The 17,526-nt window shown below is 38.3% G+C and overlaps 1 protein-coding gene across 1 annotated transcript in view; it reads right to left on the bottom strand.

Moving 5' to 3' along the window:
- Nucleotides 1–5,700: 5,700 nt before the first annotated feature.
- Nucleotides 5,701–17,526, bottom strand: part of MAD1L1 (MAD1 mitotic arrest deficient-like 1 (yeast)) — a gene marked incomplete at its 3' end in the record, with an annotated part of 39,362 nt that continues 27,536 nt past the window's right edge. The window contains exon 9 of the mRNA XM_010287958.1: nucleotides 5,701–5,787. Coding sequence (XP_010286260.1) covers nucleotides 5,701–5,787 — 87 coding nt within the window. The remainder of the gene's footprint in view (nucleotides 5,788–17,526) is intronic.

Genomic DNA, 17,526 nt, shown 5'->3' with positions numbered 1-17,526 from the left:
CACAGTACTACCAAATGCCACGAGCCTTTGGAGAACTTGGTATAGTAGAAATTCTGGATTATGATACTGCCGTGATACCGGGATAGTGCTCACTCACTGCCAGCCTCAAGGCTGAATGAGCGATGGTAAGGAGGCATGATCTCCAATAGAAGCCTTATTGTCAATGCGACATTTAAGAAGGTCTTTTGCTTGGAGGGCTCTGATACCCAACAGGGCATGACCTCCAGCTGCACCAACAGGATGTCTCTCTTGAAGCTGGAGACCTGTTTTCTTTAAACTTGCTGAAATGTATTATTTTTGAGACCTCTACCATCTGCAAACTTAACAGAAGACAACTAGCAAGTTCAGAAGTGTAGGGTAGGCACAATCTGACCTACCTACACACACAAAAGCACAGCAATAAGCCTCACTTCTTCAGGAAATCAGACTAAAAATGGCACAATCATGAAAAGCAAAGGTCTGGGCAAAATCCCACGTTTTTAGAATTGGAAGCAGAAGCCAACATCTTGGCTAAATTATTTTTTGCCTTCTTATTTTCTGCTAGGTATTAACTATACGATAGAAAAAAACTTGGAAAAGCTTTGTATCTACCAAACTAGAGTCACAGATAACCAGATGTTGCTCTGGAAGCTTGCTACTTGAATATGTTTATTTGGAGAGAGCAGACTGGTCACTTAATGGGACACTATCAACTACATTCTGGTACAAAAATGCACAAAAGATCCATTTTGGAGAAAAGAAAAAGCAATACCTACTAATCATTCCTTCATAATATTACTCTATAAATTAATGCAGAACCTGCTAGCAGTTAATATTGCCCTGAAGTGCCATGAATAAACATTTGTCTGGTATTAGGTACACACACATCCCCCTCCACATATAAATCAAGGTGCAATATGCCATATAGACGAACACGAAAAAAAAAAATCCCTATCTTGTCCTGTGTTAGTCATTAAGTGCTTCTTTTGATCACAAAATAACTCATAAAGCCTATCAAAAAGCTAGCACTTCTCTCTCTGTCAGATAAAAGACATTTCACTGTAATTAAACTTCTGTCCAACTTTCCAGAAGATTAGGGGTAGAAGTCTGACAAGCTCTATTTATATTTGTGACTGACACTCCTTGGGACATCCAAGGAAAAGAGACGACGGGCAATAGATTTACAACACACTTCTGAGCTAACAGCACTTATGGAGATGGACTGTTCAGAGCTTATCATCACTCATTCATTGGATTTTTATTTTAAAAAAATCCCTGCTGCCCAACTCAGATGCATTTTCCATTCAGTTTGCAATCTACGTTCCCCAGCCTTCAATGGTTTAGGTTTTTATTTAATTTTTTAAGCAACAACACACACAGCAGGTTGTTTTGAGTAAATCAGCTTTATGTGAGTTTACATGAATAAAGGTGGTAAACAACCATGCCTCTTAACAGAACTTTGTGAGCACTTGGAGGAAGAATATGTTAGAAAAAAATATTTTCCATGTATCCCTTTTCACATATGAAACCATATGTCAAAAAACATGGCTGGTTTTCTGACACTAGGTGATGGGAACAAGCCATCAGCTACAGGATCCAAACACGAGAACCAAAGATTTACTGCTCTTCTGCTTTTCTGTGTGTCCTTCATCCCGCTCAGTACTAACTTCACCTATGTGTTTCCTTGTATTTGACTTTCTACAAGATACCTCAACAGTTCAAAGTCAATATTGCACTTAAACAGCAAGAACGAAAGTAGAAAAGAAATTATCACTTTGGGAAGGACCACAAGTAAGCAAGAGAGTACATTTTCATAGCCTGTCTTTCAGAATTGAAGCAAAGATCAAACTGTAAGCAGCATCATTCCTTCATGCTCAGCCATGTCAGAGGACAACACTGATGAGAAGGGATGTTTTCCCCTACATTTCAAATTCTAGCATGCTTTGCCAGGTTTGTTTTAAGAAACCTCTCCAAAGACTTCAAATATGCAGACAGAATGCTGGAAAAATATATATGCATCTTTTCCTGCTTAAAAAAATACTGTACCTACTACATCATTTTTCCGTAAGACAAAAGCTTATAAACCACTTGGCCAACGCTCCATATTACAAGCTACAACTATCAACTCGTCCTGAAAAAGAACATTTCAACACACCACGCCTATAGCATTCACACTCTGAAGGGAAAAACTGTGCTTAAGCTAATGATGGCTGCATGGTTAAACTCACCCACTAACACCTCTCCTTCATTACCTTTTCCTAAGCAGCAGAGCAGGTACACTTCATGCTATCAAAGTGGCCCTAAGCAATCATCTTTTGAGCCTCTAAACCTTTGGATTGTTATCTTTGTTCTGCAGTTAGAGCTCCACAATACTTCCCGCTGCTACTGCTGGAAGTATAATTTACTCTATTTACACAACTTACAGCAACACACTCCAAACCAGCAGTGAGATTCCATCACACGCTGTTAATGGCACTTCCAGCTACATTACTCAGCAGTCCTGGAGCTGCGACGAGGAGAAAGGAGTGCCTGCTTATGAGTGCAGCGCAAGAGTGACCCTCTCCTCCTTCCCCGTGCTAGCACCACAGGAAGGTTTTTCTCCCTAGCAAAAATAGCAAGCTCCACAGGAGTCTACACAACTCAAACATGTAAACAATCACCGTTAAAAGAAATTGATTTAAACCCACTGTTCAGGAAATTCAGTCCTGTGGTTCTGTGTCTAAAAGCATCCAATCTGTGATACAGCAAATATGATACGCATCATCGTCTGATCTCTGGGAGGCCCCGAGACACTGGCAATTGCATGGGTTACACAAAACACAGATTGCGCTTCAGATCCCCAAGCTGGAAGCAGGGGGAATATCAATGCAAAGGCTGATTTGTAATGATGGAGCCATTTTGTGGTGTGATGACCTCTATTGCCTTTTTAATAACAGAAACACTGGCTCTAAAAAATATACAGTAATGAATGGAAAGCAGTTCAAGAATGGAAGGATGAGACAAAATAAATTTAGTCTGTTTAGTGAAGCCATATGCCATTTGGAAAATGTTGTTACCAGTGTGTTTGTACGCCGTAACTCTCCATTCTAGATCAGCTAAGGGACATGACAGGCAGTTGAGCTAAGATCTGTCTCCAGTTTTACAGAAACGTGTGGGACCTTACACAGCAAATTGTTCCCTTGTGATACCTTTTCCATGCCTGGCTTGTTTTCTGAAGTCAAGTCCTGCTCATATTCCACTACATTAGCGATTAACTCCTGCTTCGCTACCAAGCGTCTTCTCTTATCAAAAAGAAACTGGGGACTATTTGTCATGTTGTGAGCCAAACAGTAGCTGGCAAGTGTCTATCACAGTCACTAAACAACGTGGGAAATGTACTATCACTGGGAATAAAAAACACAATAAGAATACTGCAGTGTAAAGACTGAGAAAAAAAATACTCAGCTTGCAAAAAACCCTTCCAGGCACTCTTCTGCCTGTGTTCATAAGCTCACTGATGACCAAACATACATTCACTGTGCACAGACTCACTATCAACCATTTAGGAAAGAGAGCCGTATCACCATCTTCAACACTACACTCGGATCTCTTCTACTAAGCTGAATTTTGCACTATAGCAAGAGGGAAGCCAGGACTACCCGTGATTCTCCATTGCCAAAAAATAAATTCAGATGCCAACTTCTGATTATCTTTTCTTAAGCATCTACCAAACCATTCATTTTAATGAGAAAATTAATCAAAGCTTCTTAGGATAGGAAAAAATTCTTTTGCCCTTGTACTGCACATTACTCTATAAACATATAACCACCGACTTTATAAATCAAACATAGCACTATCAGTACTGAAGACTTAACACATTTCAGCTAAAGGCAAAAGAACCTGTAGCTAAAAAAAACAATAGAAAGCTGAATAAGTGCTGGGCTCAATCACTAGAGGGAGTTATGATCACATATTAAGTTACTATAATGCACAGACCATTCTGAACACAATTATGAAACAAATAAGAGAAGACCATCAGCTAAATCTGGATGTCATTCAGGGAAAAGAGAAAATTAGATTTGCTTCCTTAACAAGGTTTTATTTCCAAAGACTCAAGACCTTCTCCGGGGAACTTTCAAATCATCTGTAATGAAAGGTTTTTAAAAATGTATCTTATTGCCTACATTTTAATGCAGAATAAGGTATGTGACAGAAGAAAGCTGAAATTACCAGTTTTGGAAATGACACACAGCATTGCATCAAGAAAATGTTAGAGTTTTAATTTAAGCAGCTTTACAGCCCATTTCACTTGAAATCAAAAAGTAATCTTAATCATGTTTTTATTTTTAAACTAAATTGGCACAATTACATCCAGCATGAAAAGGCACTACCAAAAGGCTGCTTTTTCAACAGATGATTCCCTTTGGCCATTAATAAATTTAGAAAAAGCATTTTTCTGACAGGCTGAGAGAAGCAGCCTGAAAAAAAATAATCAATAACTCAAACACTGCCATCATTCTTTTATTTGATCATTTAATCAATTGTGGGTTTGAGGGTTTGCTTGGTTTCTTTTTAATATATTAAATGTCTTTTTTATATTGGTGAGACTTTCCCCCCACCTTTAAACTTCTTAGCAAAACCCACAGAACAATTTGCCCAGCTGCACTCATGGGAATTTACACTTGGCTAACAATTTTACAACTAACTAAACAGTTTCGTTAACAGTTGCAACACACACGAAGGTTTTAACACCCAGCTTGAATCCTGCCCAGTAAGGCAGAGTCCAGAACACGATCGTCTCTTGAACCAAAATCTACCACATACCTCAGGAGACACATTAGCAAATGCAGCCCAAGACAAACTAAGCTTGCTTGTCCAGTGCTCAATTACACAGTATTTGACTACTTTACATTCAACAGGTTTACACCAAAGGTTGAAATTCTCCATACTTCCGTTGCTTAGACAAGTCAGCTAACACCTTGACAATGCAAACAGTCCAAAAGCCTTTTTGAAAGATAGAAGTACTGTTTTTAACAAGAACAGACAACAGGTTCCTAATGTGAGGAAATAAAAGTGTGGGAAGCAAGAATATGTGCACTGACAATGAGAAGCACTTTCTGGCACACTATGGAACGTGTGAAGAAATGCTATGTCTGGGAAGTTAAGTCCTGGCAAACAAATTCACGTTCCTGTTAGATATTCACTCCCACACCAGGACAACAGCTTAAACACCCTCTAGTTTCAAATACATAACACACGCTATAAATAGACTGCTCCTCCCAAAGCCTGGCAATATTCTGCCACCAAAACTGCAAACATACTTTTACACCACCATCTATACAAACTGGTCCTTGAAGCAGTCAAATGACAGTCCTCAGGGCTCTTACTCCCTTCCCATACCCAGATGACTACTGTGCACATTTTGCTGTGACATTCCCTGTCCAGATGAGATGGTCTGGGAAAGCAGCTTACTTCTCCTTGCAAATACTTCAGCTCATAAAATAAAGCTGAATAAACTCTTCATCACATTGTCCCACAGTTCTTCATCTTTTTCCTCCTGCAAGGATTTAAGCAAAAAAACCTCTTCTTCACCACAGGAAAGACAAGGATAGCATAGAAGGCTCAGCTGAGCAGCAGGGAGATCTAAAAAGCCATCCTCTCGGGCTGTAGTCCTTGTTTTCTTTATATATGTTTTAATAAAGCAGTGTCTTCCTATCAGCATTCACTATTGGTATCACTTACCTGTTTGTGATGGTAGAGTTCTGCTCTTTCAGAACAAGCTCCCGTTGCTGCAGGGCCACAATTTGCCTTGAGAGATCATCAGGTGTCCTACACAATTAAAACAAAAACGGAAACTTTTAATAAATCATTGGTTAAAATTGTTCCATTCATGACCATAAATAAAGTCTCACAAAAAGCAAACAAAGCAATTTGACCAGGCCAAAGTTGCTGCAGCTCCTTAGAACAACACAGGGTTGCATCCTGTGCAGCAGACACAAAAGCCTGTTTTACTCAAGCATTCCTGTATGCAGTAACCACCATCCAAGCCTCAGCATCTCACCACCATTCACTTCAACCCAAAAACTCTAGAGCTGTAAAGCCAGCAAGACCCAACTCTAAAGCAAGCAGCCTGCATAAACATTCGTACCAGATGAACAAACAGCTTATCACAAACATATATACTTTTTTTTCTTTTACACATATCTAAGAATAGGTGTTCACAACCTCCTCCCCATCCTAGTGCCCAACACAAATGCACAGTGGAAAGCACACCCAGCATTACTGCAATTGCTACTCCGCTACGGAGCGTCAGTGGAGCATAACTGAAGGATCATTACCAAGAAGGTACAATTCAACAACTGGCTACTGCTGAATAACCTCTGAGAGTATAGAGGTTCAGCTACATCCCAGGTCACTCAAAGCAGTGTTCCAACACAATTACCGCTGTGCTGACTTCAGAGTCCTTCATACAAGCAGTGACTCCAGAGCCATAAAAAAAAAATTTCCATGAGCTCTAGATAACACTTCAGATACCACTCTGATAACCTTTACTTGTCAAAGAGATCAAAGATTTCTACAGATCTGCTAGTAACAGCTCTGCAGTTGTCAGGAATAGGTTTATTTTTCCATCAAATCCCATGACAAATTCTTAAAGCTAGTGGAATAAGGTAACTCCAGTCTGGCAGTCCCAGAAACCACTATTCCACATCAGTCTCTGCAGGAGACAACTGTTCTTTCTGGAGACCTCTCTTTAAATCGTGAGCGTAAGAGAGATTCAATTCTAAATGAAGGCAGCTTATGAAAAAATACAAAAATACTTTTCCCTTGAGCAAACAGAAACAATTTCCCATCCACAAGAGAAGCATCTGTATCACACTTTTCAAAGGAAAGGAAGCTGGAAAGGGCATCACAGTATGTACTAGGTACATCTTTTGGCTACAGTAAGATGCATCACCCCCAAAGGAGAAGACTGACCCAAACCTTGAATGGGTTTTTTCACAACGAGTGAGTGGGAAGCCAGTTTTGCAGAAGTTAAATCTGTAGAAACCTATTCTGTTGTGTCCCCCAAGATGCAAATCAAGGCTTCACTGTTACTGGCAGATGAAATCAAGCCTGGACAGATTTTACATTATTCAACTACAGACCTGGCATGAGGGTCCTGCCACTCCAAAATTCGACTAGGTAGATGTACCTCTAGCTTGACCATTGGGATTCTGAGTGAGTCTAGGTCTAAAGAAGCCATTTCCCTGATGATACCACTTTTCAACCAGCTATTCACATACAGAAAACGCATCACTTTTTCTCTTTAATCATCTGTCACTTCTAGCCCAATGAAAATCAGTTAAACACTGAGATTATGTAGATAGTCAGGATTCAATTCCGGTAATCCCAGTTCAAAGGTTCCTGCTTTTGGCTTCCATGCACACTTGTAGCCTTCCTCAGCAGAAACTTTTGAAGCTTCTAATAGCACTTGTGTTACATGCAAGTCTTAACAGTCAATATATAATAAAACAGATGGATGTGGTCTCCCTCAGACAATGGAGACATGTATTATGGCAAAGAAATCTGTCAGAACAGGATGAAACACTATCCTTCGAAAACATCACACTCAACAGTCAAGGAAGCTATGAGAAGAAACCAAGACACCAACCTGGAGATGACTTGAGAAAAACATCTAAGATTCAAATTCTGGTAGCAGACACAAGTCAATTTTAAGCCAACATGCACCTGGGTTTTCAAATGTGTTGCAGCACTAGATAACACACTTCAAACTCCTGTAGCTGAGCCTGAAGGGATTCTTTATTTAAGCAGTTACCCATCTGTTTACTGAGGGCTACTTAATGGCTGGGCATCAGAGCAAACACTGGAGAACTAGTTCAACCCAGTCTGATGCAAGCCACATCTCCAGATAACCCAAGAGCAGGGGAAAAACAACACTGGTTTCCTGGAATCTCCGCTGTGAAGAGCTCAAATCTAACACTGCTCTTTGTTCTGCAAGTTGGAGGACTCGGGTTCTTTCTACTGCTATATAAATGGAGAAATAAATGATAACACATGCCAGAAAGTGGAAGACAGTTGGTTTCACATGCTCCACAGTGTGTAAGGGGACAGGGGAGGAGACACACGACACGGCAGGGTACAGGGAGACAACACCACCCAAAAACACAGCAAGAAACCTACAAGAGAAGTCTATAAAGCTGTAGTCTGATTTCAACATGGGTTCATTAGCTTCTATCTGCAGGAAGTGGACTTCTGACTCAGATTTTTCCCATGAATTAAGGAAGTAGATGTTCTCTTTCACAGTACTTTCCAACTAGAAAAATCTAGATATAAGTTAAGGATAAAGGCAACTTTCTATTAGTGCTTATGAGGAAAAAAAAATTACAAATTATGTTTCCTTTTCCACTTCACCATCTTTCACCCACTAGAGTCACCAGAAACCAAAAAATAGAAAACAACAGACAGAAATGGACTGGGTATGCTTATCTGTTTGGCAAAAAGAAGCTGTAAGCAGACACACTGATTTCAACATGGACAATCTTTGTAAAATTTAATGCCAAGTCAACAAAGCTCTGAAAAAGGCAGTTCTAAGCCTCTCATAATTCCACTAAATATAGCAGATTTATCACAAGGGTAGTTAGCATCAGGCATCTCTCTTGCCATGTTGAGTGCCAGCCCCCAGCACAAGTGTTTGGTCCCTGCATCAATGAAGTAATTGCACAGATTTTTTTTTTTTAATGCACAGAAGAGTATATTTGCCTTGATTTTTTTTCTTATTTTCTCATAAATTCATACGATAATGTATTAGCGCTGAGACAGAGAACTGAAATTAATCCAATAGTAAAATGAGATGGGTTTATAAAAGCCACAGATTTCTAGGAATGATAGCTACCGACAGATTTCCAATAAAAAACAATCATCCTCATCTGTTCAGCAATTCAAATCAACAATCAGCTTCCAATCTCAGTTTCAGCAATTGGCAGCTTTAGGTTTACACTTATTTCTGGAGGATGTTTTATTGGCATTAGATACTTTTTTTTTTTTTTTTTTTTAAGTAAAGCAGCATAGATATATAACAGAAAATAAAGTCAACGGGTATTAACCCCCTTTAAAGAAGAGTTCACTTTCTGTAAAACTAAATCATGTCAGGTGATCACAGAGAAAGATACCCCTCGGATGCACTCTGCTGTCAAATACCTTTATTGAGAGGTTTCAAAGCCTGTTTCAGGTCTACATCCCATCCTGATCACACACAATTTGGCAAAAGCCAAATTTACACAGTTCCAAGCGGAGAAATGACAGTGCATGCACAATGAAATTAAATCAGACGAGCTTCCCATTTGAGGAGAAATGGTCAACTCCCAAAGCACTGCAAATACACACCAGCCCTCATTGCTGTAAACAGCCCTCTCATTTCACAAGTTTCTGAAAACAACTCCTCATAAAGAGAGAAATTTGTCAGCATCCCAACAGACCTCAAGATGTTCCGGCCTTGAGAGCCTTTGCCTGATGGGCTAGCTGTATATAATTTCTGCTAAAGCTCCGTCCATTCCCTATGGAGCAGTTGATATGAAAAACGGTATTAAAAAGCCAAGAAGTCTGCTTTAAGAGAATCTGCCTGACAATATATCTTAACACCACTACTTGAATCACCATTGCTACTTGAGGGAAGTTTGAAATTCTGTCCTTACATAAACATAGCAAGAATTCCCTTTCTGAGAAGCTGCTTCTTTCTGCACTGTCACTATGCGAACCTGCAGACAGCTTGCTTCCCCATGTAATGATGGAGCCCACGGAACCACGAAAAAACTCACACCTAGTTTGCATCAGCCATGTAAAAACCTGTAAATGAAACACACGCTTAACAGTATGATTCAAGAGCAGCATGTTATTAAAACTGCATCAGATGCCACATAATTACAGAGATAGCATGAAGAATAAATGACAAAAAGTGGCTTCCAAAATGTGAGTGCAGATTAAACCACTGACTTCAGTTCCTTTCTCCTGGGTAAGGCACAAGGAGCCAAAAGCTAGAACACTCTTCCTCCGTCCCAGCATCCCATTCTGAGGCTGCATTTCCTTCTACAATAACATTTAAGCAAAAAAAAAAAACAAAACAAAAAAAAACCCAAAACATACAAGAGAATTTAAGGCTAATTTGGAAACAAGTTTTTTTTTTTTTACCCTAAATGAGCAAATTAATCCAGCATAGTTTAGCAGCACAGTAAGGCAGGAGAGGGACAAAACTGCCGTTAACCAAAGCTCTTTGACTTCCTTTGAAGTGCAGATAATTTGAAAAGGAGCAATTTAAGAATGATAAAAACCTAAAACTGTTCAAATGAAGTGAAAAATTAACTTAATGGCATGCCCATCCAAGTCACTCAATGACTTTCAAGCACCCACTGGCACACTTTAACTTTTAACAAGGAAGATGGCTTACACATCTTTTTATGCCTTTTTGGGTTTTTTTAACGCACACAACTGGCACTTCATAGACATTTGCTAGAAAGCTGTTGAACTTAGTTAAGCATCTATTACCATTTCAGTATAAACTATGACAGTTACACACTGAGAATTACCTGTTGAAGTAACATTAAACCAAGACTCACTAAGCAGATGAAGATGTTAAAGTAAAAATTGGAATATTTTTTAATTTATAATTTATTAGGGAGTCAACTTCTAACTGCTTCTATAAATTGTTTCAAAATTCACAGCGAAGGAAGAGGTTTGATTGCAGCTAGATATCTGACATTAAATTTTAACTATGGAAGTGCAAGACAAAAAACTAAAGAGAAGAACAGGCACTTAGTAAACTCTGTTGGGAGGACCAAGTTCTTCACTGCCTTTTTTTTTTAATGAAATTTGCTTGAAACTAGCAAACGAATAAACACACAATACTAAATAACTCAAAATTACTTGGTTTTGGAAGTCTGTTAACATTTCTTTCTATAGTTTTAATTCAGTATGAATATACAGTCATACAGAATTGGTTGTCTCAAACCATATTAAATTGAAATGGAACATTCCCAGGTTTTTGCCATGGCATTTTAGGTGGATCCATAAACTGTTTTACACTTAAATGTAATTAACTGACAAAGACCAGAGACAGAAGCATTTAAAGAGAAAGAGGCACAGAAAGGGAGAGCACATCATCTTCTTTCTTTTAAATAGAAAAATTTCCGGGGGGGGCAGGTAAAGGCAGTCTCCTTAAAGTATAAAAGATTTTGTCCCTTATCTGTTTCTATACTATGTATAAGAAATGCAAGATTTTGAAATTCTCCTCTTCCTAAGAAGGACCTTTTCTACTTTTAAACAGGAGTTTAATCTTCTTCCTAGGCAGGAAAACAACAGCATCTGAAGAACAAACACAGAACGATAACACGACAACAACAGATGATTTCGGGAAAGACATTTTAGTTGTTTTAAATATTTCTGTGTGATTAGAAAGGTTGTGGAATGTCTGTAATAGTCTTCCTGTATGTTTGAAGCGAGTCTCCCAAACATCCTTTTTGTATATTTGAGCTCTACAACTGCTTTAACTCCCCTATCTCTGGTTTACAGAACTCCCGCTTATTTCTTAAGCTTCCCCAGCAAGCCCAAAAGCAGCTCAGTTCCTGTGATGACTTGCCCTTCAAGAAAGTACAGCAAATAACAGTAATCACAACAGCACATACAGACTTCCCAAAATACAGCAACACTGAGACCTTAAGTTCAATTTGGTCACATTAACTCAAAGTTTGTATCAGAAAACTGCAACTTGCTCAACATCCCTTTCCTCTTGAATTATGTATCACCTCCCTGGGAGCATACCTTAGGTCCCCTTCACCAGACTAAAGGAAAATATTGCCACTAAAATCTGGTGTTCAGGCCTGGAAGTTCTGAGAGTTAAGTTTCACAACAGTAGTTCTCTTGAAAAAAAGCCCCTTCAAGCTCCACTCCAGGTAGTTGCACCTACTTGTCTTTATGCCTACACCCTCCCTTTCAATGGCTAACTGTATTAACTAAACCACAAGGTAAGGAATCTGCTACACACATTGTTCACAAAAATAAATTCTCAAAATTTCCTAGACAGTTAGGACACGTTTAGTGTTTTGTAACATGGATTAAAATGTTTTAAAGAGCAATCACTTGCCTTTATTCAAACTAAGGTGCCAAGAGCTGTCAAAAAAGTAAAACTAAGATATACATTACACTGTTTCTCCTATAAATTGCATGCTTAATATTTATGTACAAAGTTAACTGAGGAAATCCGAAGTGTAAACTGAAAGCAATAAGCAATCTCAGCTTCTGAGGTTCCCTTCATTTAGAAAAGAAACCTCATACCTGTGTACAGATAGAATCAACAAATGCAATTGCTCTTTACCAAAGCAAATGTTCCCATTAACCACTTGAAGTAGAACAACTTATTTGTAACAAAGCATCTTAAGTGTTTATAAGCTTCTTGACAATTCTAAAGACAACTGATATATCTCTTTTGAAGCAACTGCAAAATTAGCAATTAATCCAATCAAGTCATAATTTGAAGAGGGGAAAAAAAATAAAAAAGAAAGAAAACTATCCTAGATTCCAGCCAATAGACTTTTTTGGCTTTTAATGAAAAAAGTTTTTTTCTGCCCAAAGTTAACGATACAGCATCATAACAACTACTTTTTCAAGTTTCATTTCTACTTTAAAGATATATTTAAGAAATCAATTATCTTAATTAAGCTCAATTAAGATAAAATTAATCTTACTTTTGAAAAAATTAATCATTTGGCGGGTATTTCAACATTTCAAACTTCTTTCTCATCCCTACCACTACTCTAACAGCAAGCACAGAACAAACCACAGAAACTTCCTAAGCACACACATTGCGTAGTTGAATGTAACCTTTACAAGTGAAAGGCTTTAACAGACCAAGGAAAGGGAATGTTATACATAGTAGTATCAAACACGCTGATTTGGACTGTAAGACAAAAATGGTCACCTTATTTTTTTTTAACCTTCACCCAGGAGTCAGGTCATTGCATAGTGAATCACATGACATGCAATTTACAGCTTTGAGAGGTCCCAGTGAAACAAAAGCAATTTTCTATAGTTTGATTAAAAAAGTGCTAGAGCACATGGCTGAGCTTTTTACATGGCAAGCCCAGACAGCGTTGCCTTCCCAAAAGGTGTCCAGCTCACACAAATGATCATTGTAGACTTACAGGTTTCTCTTTTCCGGGTGCAATTTGGTGAGAGCAGCCAAGCAAATCTAATTGTCTGCTGCCACTGAAGTGGCAGTCACTGGCTTTGCTTGGTTCCATTTTCTGCCACTGAAATCAGGTCTGAATCAGCTTGCTGAAATTCCCCCTTTCAACAAGAAGCTGTTAACTGTCTCAGCTGTCTTCTCATCAAAACATATCCTCAAGCTCTCATTGAGCTTACAGTGCTACACTCCGAGTCAGGTAACATCAGCCACATCGAAAAAGTAATGGGGCTCAAGGGTGAGACACGTGAGCTGTCAGTCTGGCGCTCAAACTGGTGAGAAGTAGTAGTCCAGGCTACCTACGCTGCAAGAGATCCACAATCATGTCATCGTTTCGGTTTTTGGAGTGGATGAATAATTGTATGCTACCTCTCAAAGATTTGTCTTAGTACTGTCAAGATTAGACTTCATTAAGAGCCAACTTAATAAGCCAAAATTAACTATGCTTTAAACATAAAAAAATAGGTACTACTGCAGAGAAAGCACAGAAGTAGCAAGGGAAACAGAGAGTTAACTAGAAAAACAGAATAACCTATCTTGAGCTCTTACTGATGACAAGTATATCCTCACAGAAGCTCAATTTGTACTGCTGCTCACCCACCAGGGTGTCCTTTAATTGCTCTGCTGTTTCACATTACAGCACAAAGGCTGACCACTTGTACGACTGCAGCAAAGCATGCTTTGCTCTCCACTCTACTCAGCTGCCATTCTTTGGTCTTTTTGGCACAAAAGCTAATGATTTGTAGCATAAAAAAGGAATAAATTAAAAAAAAAATTATTGACTCTAAAATTCTTACTTGCACTTGACATTTTCAAAACAATCAAAGCATGCTTTGCCATGCCCTGTTCTTAACTCTCTCCTTAGACAAAACCAAAACGCCAATCTTTTCGGTAGTATGATGAAGATGAAATCAATTCCTTCTTGCAGCATGCATTGCTATGCCTTATCCCACAGGGAAAAAAGTGAGAGTCCCCATGTTTCAATCATGCTGCAACACAAAAGAATTTTAATGTAGCTTAAACTCAGTTACGTAAAATGAAACCGTTTATAAAGGCAACAATAAGCCATTTGATATACAGCTCAAGAAACATGGAGCATATCTGCAAAGCTATTAAATATTCTGCATCCTATGTTCTTCCGATATAAGAAAACAAACACTTCTTAAGGTCTTCCCTTTTTCAGGTTATCAAGGAAGAACAACAAACCTATTGTACTTACTAATCCATAAGAACCAGTGATTTTGGAATGCTTTTCAAACCGTTGTTTGGTATGATGCAAGGAAAATCCTTGGTCTCTAGCAACAGAGACTTTCTACAACAGCATTCTCACAGCACTGCATTCTCCATCCCACTTGTCTCTATTTTTTTTACTGTCCCTCATCACTGCTCCATCTCTTAAAGGGAAAAAAAAAATCCTCTATTAAGGAGGGCAATTCATTCACAATTAGTTTGAAATTCTAAACCAATTATAGCCTTGTACTGTTCAAGGCTCTAAGATGACATCTGTGGATAACAGTTCTTTTTGCTTAACTTTTCCCCCAAAACACCAAGACAGATTAGAGATTAAGCAGAAAAAAACCAAAACACACAAACTTCTAAAAGCTATTTACCAGCAGTAGCAGAAAAGTAGTACAGTTGGAAGTGATCATAAAGGATTTTAAAAAATGGCTGTTGCTGCTCAAATACTAGAGTAAATATCAGCACAATCTTTACAATTAAAGCAGCAAATGTTTTTTCTCAATTTGCAATTTGTTTTCGTGGATGTAATTATATATTAATGATGCTGCTGAAAGGAAATTATTGTGGCATATAGTTTCATACCTACTGCCCTTAAGATTTTGAGCACAAAATGTAAACACATTTAATAATGCAATGTTTCATTTTACTGAAGCAGCATAAAAAGCTATTTTAAGTCTTTTACCCCATGATGAACTTAACTTGATGAAAAAAAAACAGCTAAAGGAGAAATAACGTCATGAAATTAATAAAATTACTTATTTTAGGGAGTCATAACTAGGGTAGTTTTTCCTAGTTTCCATTTGTCAATGGAGTTGGAACAATCATCGTGACAGTCTAGAGTTGGGCAGAGAGGATAACGTGAACTACTTGCTGTGAAAAATGAAGGGAGCAAGGGAGCTGGGCGGGGGTAAATCAGACTAATCTGAAGAACAGAATCCCAGCAGAGTACCAGTTATTTATTCAAACCACATGGGTATCCTAAAGATTGTCAAGGCATTTAGACAACTGTAAGTAATCATAAACAAAGAATTAATATCTGAAAACCAAAGACTGAAATACAAAAAGACACGCTCATTGCAAACAAAGTCTGAATAGAGAGATGTTCTATCTTTCAAAGAGATCTCATTCAACAGAGGATCATTAGAAACCCTGAAAACTATTGCAGGCCAATTAGTGGGATTACACAAAGCTGGGCAAGTGTCCTGACACCAAAATAAAGGAAATAAATTGAACTTACAGAAGATCAGGCAGAAGCTTCTCTTTCTAAATTTCATGTCAATGACTAAACGCTAGTTCAGAAACTTGCTCCTCACTCATCTGAGGGCCAGCAGGGATGGCTGGTTACAATACAAGGATCTCAGGTTAAAAATATAACTCCTCAGCTTTCAAATTACACAAGAAAGTTTATGCGAATAAACAGACTGGAGTTCATAATCCTGACATAATTTTACTGAACCTCTGCCAGTTCCGTTCTGCTAGGTCCCTTCCAAGACGTTTGAAGACACTCTGACCAGCCTAGAAATCATAGACAACATTAGCTGCCTTTTTTTTTTTTTTTTTTTGGCAGGGGGGAACACAAGCAACCACCAACAACAAAACAACCAACAAAAACACCCCCACAACTCACATGTATCCAACATACCCTTCTGGCATAACTTCTACCCACATGGAAATTACTAACACAGAGACATCATTTTTACAGATAACCAGGGCTTCCATCTGATAAGAAAGGGAGCTAATACTGTAACCAAGGCCAGGTACTGACAATATATGTATATGTGACTACTTTACACATTTCACTAAATTGATAGTCTTGTTCTTTTGACACCTGTCTGAGATAATCCTTGCAAAATATTAATTTATCTAAGTCCTTGTATTGTCTTCAACATCTTTATGGATCACATTGTTTTCCCAGAGTCTTATCAGCTGAAAATATTAGCCAGCAGTAACACAAAATCCCTAATCTTGAGCAAGAGGAAATACTAATAATGACTGCCTACAAGTCCTTGTGACAGTCCAGACAATATTTTCAGCTACTTTATATAAAGTGATTTGACATTCCATATATTATTCTTATTTACTTCTGATTACAATCACATACCTCTTCAAGCTCATGGCAGGAATGGCACTTCAAACTGCAACTTTAAACTACAGTAGAAGTTATTTTAACTGTTTTATTAATATCATCCAACAACATCAGTCACAAGCAAATTTATGATGATAATTTTAGAAAGAATGAACAGCATACTGCTTACATGTTCATCTGGAATACTAAGTTATTCTTTCAGACAGAAGATTAAGGTTAAGCCAGTTGCTTCAATTAATTAAAAACTACCCAAACCCAAGGAAAGATTATTTCAAAGCTTTTCACAGCAGAGGGCTCACCTCTGGCAGAAGCAGAAAAGTGGAACATCCTAGTTTCAGCAAACGTGGGAGGTTAAAAACCTTACTGAAGTACTGAAAACACATGGCTGATAAATGATACTTAACATGAAAATTAACAGTGGAACAAATAAAGTAGAAAACGCCTCAGGAAAATGCTTGTGCTGTCAGCAGCATATTCCTACAAGTTTTTTGTATTAAGATGGTACAAAAGCCACCAGCTACCATTGAGGGTCCATTCGTGGTGGATATATGAAGCGCATAATACACTTCAGGACAGAACTAGATTTCTCTAGAAACCAGACCAAAGGCGGCCTTAAGTTTAGAATCTAGGGCACAAAACATTTAAGCGCTCTGACTAGGACACCCAAAAAACTCTGTAAGTCAACTCCAATGTAAGAAAATTTAACCCCATATTGATTTAAAGGATGTTGGAAGCTGTCAAGCATAAGAGCTGTGCCCTAAATCTTCTGTTTCTTAACTTGTACAGCAGTCAAATATCAGTATGCAACACTATTTTTGAGTGCCATACTAATAAATTAATCCTAGGACATGAGTTTAAATCCTAGCTTTTTGCTTAGTCTAGCCTCGCATTTAGCTATCGCATCATTTCCCACTGAGTTCACTTACCATTCAGAGCCTGTAGCTCAGGTACCGGTTTTAACAAATCCGTAAGCACGTGAGCGCACTATCTATAACCCCCCACCGCCTGTCTC

This window comes from Phaethon lepturus, unplaced genomic scaffold, assembly GCF_000687285.1.
Source record: "Phaethon lepturus isolate BGI_N335 unplaced genomic scaffold, ASM68728v1 scaffold49435, whole genome shotgun sequence".
Taxonomy (NCBI): domain Eukaryota; kingdom Metazoa; phylum Chordata; class Aves; order Phaethontiformes; family Phaethontidae; genus Phaethon; species Phaethon lepturus.
The sequence above is the reverse complement of the archived record's forward strand: the minus strand, read 5'-3'. Positions and strand labels throughout refer to the sequence as shown.